Genomic DNA, 4239 nt, shown 5'->3' on the forward strand with positions numbered 1-4239 from the left:
GCCTGGGCAAGTTATCAATAAGTATAATGTGTCCTCATACATCTTACTTGAACCTTATAAATCTAGCGGCTTGAAGTTTATATCATGGAAGGACTCTAACAACGACCAAGAAGATGACAATGGAAATGGGATGATACTTTTCTCTAGCATTGGAGACGTTCACCCCAATATCAATCTGAAGTATGTCTTCTTTCAAATTTTCTCTAACAGAGAGACTCACATTTGCGTCTGATTTATAGGTACATTAAAGGATTAGTCGTGTTCGAGAAGGACTACACGTCCAATATCGTCAACCTTTCTCGCATTGATCCATCACTTCTGGTCTCTAAGAAGACATCCGGTCAAACAAAGGGTGGGCCTCTCGTGTTCATACGGGATCGCAAGACACCTGCCTTGTGTGTTACGCTTGGAATCATCGTTGATGACCAGACCGAATCACCTCGTCAACGCGGTGACAAGGAGGTCAAATTCATCACCGCAAAGCTTCTTGCTTATGAGTATGAGCGTATGGTCGCGGTGTTGTGCATGACCTTTAAGAGGGGGTCTGTGAGAGTTCAGCTGGCAGATAGCACCCTGACCTTTGCGACACGTTCAGCTGGTAAGCATTTCCTGTCTTCAAGTCTGCATTACTTATCCAATCTACTAGAGCCAAAATCAGGCTCTTCTCCAGTCAAAGGATTTACGACGGTTCGGAGCAAAGCCACTATGTCGAATGATACCCCAAATCGGAAATTTCGATATTCATCGTCTCTGGGCCCTCATGACTTAGGTAAAAAAATAACATTGATTTTGGTTTATATTGCGGACAATCAATGCCTTTCAGTCCCCATTCTAGATGCTCGAACCAAGCATATCAAGATGCCATCTGGCCTTGGATCCATTGAAAAAGATCTTCCCCCATTCGGTCGTCAAGTCCCCACTGGTTCCATAGCCCTCATTGGATATACTGTTGGTTCCTATAACTCCAAGGCAAATCCCAACGATGTATCTTTGTCAATGAATGTGCTTTGGGTTGCAGTGCTTGCTGCTAGTGAAAACACTTTGCAAGTCTATCATTATCTTCATTCTTATTTGTGCTCAACATTGCATTTCAGGTAGCCCTACTTTTCTCAGTCTCTTTCACGATGACCCAGTGTTTCGAATGATGGAGGCTATGAAGTAGAATTTTGTGCTTGCTTTCCTTCATATCCAACTACCGTATTGCATCTATATCGTATTCAACTACTTGACCTGTCAGATACAATGTATGTTCCGGTACTCAACTGCCGTTACCTTTACATATTTGTATAGAATTTCCTGTGTTTCACCTATGATTGACTAGATAAATAGCCTGGTGTCAATTGGACTTCAAAAAACTCTGAAAGGTTATGAAGTATGTTGACCAAATAAGTCCAAATTATGACGTGCGCCAAGGATCGTCTGAACCTGCGCTGGGGTTCAGACGATCCTTGGCGCACGTCATAATTTGGTGTTGTTTGGTCATTGTAAATATATTTAATATCCAGAGTGAGCTCCTTTTTATTTCAAAACTACTCAATTATATCGCTGTGCACAACTAAACTGTAGGAAGTACAAGGTAATAACTAGCTACTTTGCATTTTTCTTAGAGTATATCCGTTTATACTTACAAAGACTATGCTCCCCAGTCAAGACATCATATGTCATGACAGACTTTTCTTCAGAAGTAAGCTCGCGATTGACAAAGGCATCGAGATCAGCAAATGCTTGAGGCACCGTCGTGTCCTCATCAATCAGCCCAAGCATGATCATAGCATCCAATGCACCCTTCCCCACCTTTTCAATGAGTTTACCCCAGTCAAGAGCAGAAGGCATGGGAAGTACATCTGCATAGACCAGATCTCCTATGATAAGAATGGCTGTTAGTGAGCCTATGTTGACAAAGACCTTCTTTGGAGTGGATTTGTTGTTGCCTTTTGCTGACTGCCAAGATCCCCTCTTTCGACTTGATGTTGACCTTCCACCGCCAGCAGATGACTGGAGCAGGAAGTCATAAATGTCAAAAATAGTCAAGTCCTTCTTATTCATCAGTGGCTCCCATAGATCCCTTTTTTCCCAGTATTCTTCAACCCAATCGATGCTTCGGTCTCCTTGAAAAGACCCATAGGCAGTCTTGACAATGAAATAGCTTTCTGCTTTGCCTTTGCTAAACGCTTTCCACTGATCCAGATCCTCGAAATGACGTCCATTGTCACGAGCAAACTCTGAGCCAAAGAAAACTCCACGGAAGCACAGAACATTCCAGAAACCAATTGGTGTCTTCAGCCATTCTGGATCATCATATATCAAATTTCGTGAAATAATACGAGTGGGAGCATGTTCTCTGTATGGCATGAATTTGTCAGGTGAATTTGCCATCTTCTTGAGAAATTTGTCAGAGCTGTTCACATGCACAGAGAGTCCCTGCTCCAAAAGGGGCAGCCCACGCCTCAGAAAGTTGACAAAAAGCATTCTTCTGTCATCTTTGGACTGGGGAAGTGATGATGTGTCCGAGTTGAATCCTTTGGTCTTGGACCGTTTCTTGGCTCCAGAACTAGTGTTTCCTGCTCTGAATTCAGAACGTGCATTGGTGAATACAAGCTGTGCCTTCTCAATGGCCTTGCGATCAATCTGACTCTCTTTTATCCACGTCATGACAGTCTCATGCAGTACCTCAAACTTCTCCGTCAACCATGAATGTGGTTTTGCCAATGGATGCTGTCGCAAAGAAGCTTCAAACTGTCTCCAAATTGGATGTTTTTCAGTTCGATTATTGCTTCCTTGATTTCTGCCCTCCAATGTAAGAAGTGGGCTTTGAAATGCAGTCCAAACAGGCTCCAGTAAAAAAATGGAGTGCCGATCAATGACCTTGTTGATAGTGGCAATGAACATCCACTGAGAAATTGCTTTGGGGGTAGTTGGAAAATGCAGCCAGGAACGAATGATGTCTGTGGCTGCAGTTGCCAGCTGCTCCTTTTGTGCATCTGTGTCATATAACACACGTCCAATTTTGTGCTGGTGAGTTACAGGCTCTTCCAGATGTGGAAGATACTTTGTCGAAGGAAAGGGTACAATCTCTGATTTGTGTAGGCCACTCAGATACAATCCCTTCAGATCTTTGACCAGCTGGTGCACCCAGCTAGGTTTGTAGTCTGCTGGGGCAGAAGTCTGATTCACTGAAGGCTCGGTATTGATTGCCTCCCAGACAATGGTTTCAACCCAAGTATAAGGTGCTGCAATGCCTGTCATATAAATTAGCCTACAGGCGTAGAGCTCAACTGTTGAAAGTTGCATGGATTTCAAGAGGATATCGTGTTTTGGCCATATTTTTGCAATGATCTGTGGATGATCTGAAGCCCATGGAGAGATGGTCAAAGATCGAATGGATTGCTCTATACTGATGGAGTTGGCTGCCACTTCAGTTTGGTTCATGCGTTCTTGTGATCGCAATGAACAAAGAGATCCCAAAAATTGGTCAGCACAGCTGTCAATTGCATTGAAGTCGATAGTGCCCAGAAATGCATCTATGGGATTGAGATGTTCTGTATTGCATTAGTATTTTTTCTCATATGAATGACTAGATGGCATTACCTGTTGGTCCATCATCTTCATTGTCTGAGTCTATCTCACTTTCTCCTTCACTATTATATATGTGCCTTTTTTCAAAGGGTTCTTCTTCATCCAAGTCCTCTTCCTCATTGAAGGGCTCTTCTTCATCCAAGTGTTCCCTGTCATTCAAGGGTTCTTTGTCATCCAAGGCCTCCTGATCAGCCCAGGTCCTTTCATCTTCTAAATCCCAGGGCTCTTCATCCTCTAACTCATCACCTGTGAAGAAAACATCAGTTGCAAGTCTACTTAAATTTACTTCAACCAACCATAATGATCAGCCAAAGAGGTGTTTGCTTTAGGAGACTCCAAATCCATCTGATGATCCTCCTGTTCATGATTTCCATCTTGACTATCTGAAAGAGCTTTTATCAGCCACCCTTCACCCTGATTTGACTGATCACACCTTCTCCTCCAGAAGAGTAATTGGTGCGTTTTCTCTTTCTGGTGCTTCGGCCGTTCTTTTCCCTGTATTCAGTGTGTTGCATCTGAGTATTTTTAGCCTCTAGCTTTCGTCGCATTACTGTCTCTAATGTTGCATCATCAATCACTGTGGTATGTTACACGTTACCCTCACATTACTTACCTTGATGAAGATGTTGATTCAATAAACTCATGCTATCAATAGTGATCCCA

General features: G+C 43.0%; 1 protein-coding gene across 1 annotated transcript; it reads right to left on the bottom strand.

The window, feature by feature from the left end:
- Nucleotides 1-1587: 1587 nt before the first annotated feature.
- Nucleotides 1588-4220, bottom strand: LACBIDRAFT_303394 (uncharacterized protein; the record flags this gene model as incomplete). The annotated part of the gene is made up of 5 exons (XM_001890952.1): nucleotides 1588-3539; nucleotides 3589-3822; nucleotides 3873-3959; nucleotides 4010-4132; nucleotides 4190-4220. The coding sequence occupies 5 exons, from the start codon at nucleotides 4218-4220 to the stop codon at nucleotides 1588-1590; spliced, it is 2427 nt and encodes an 808-aa protein (XP_001890987.1).
- Nucleotides 4221-4239: the final 19 nt, after the last annotated feature.

This window comes from Laccaria bicolor, genomic scaffold (genome assembly GCF_000143565.1).
Source record: "Laccaria bicolor S238N-H82 LACBIscaffold_243 genomic scaffold, whole genome shotgun sequence".
NCBI lineage: Eukaryota > Fungi > Basidiomycota > Agaricomycetes > Agaricales > Hydnangiaceae > Laccaria > Laccaria bicolor.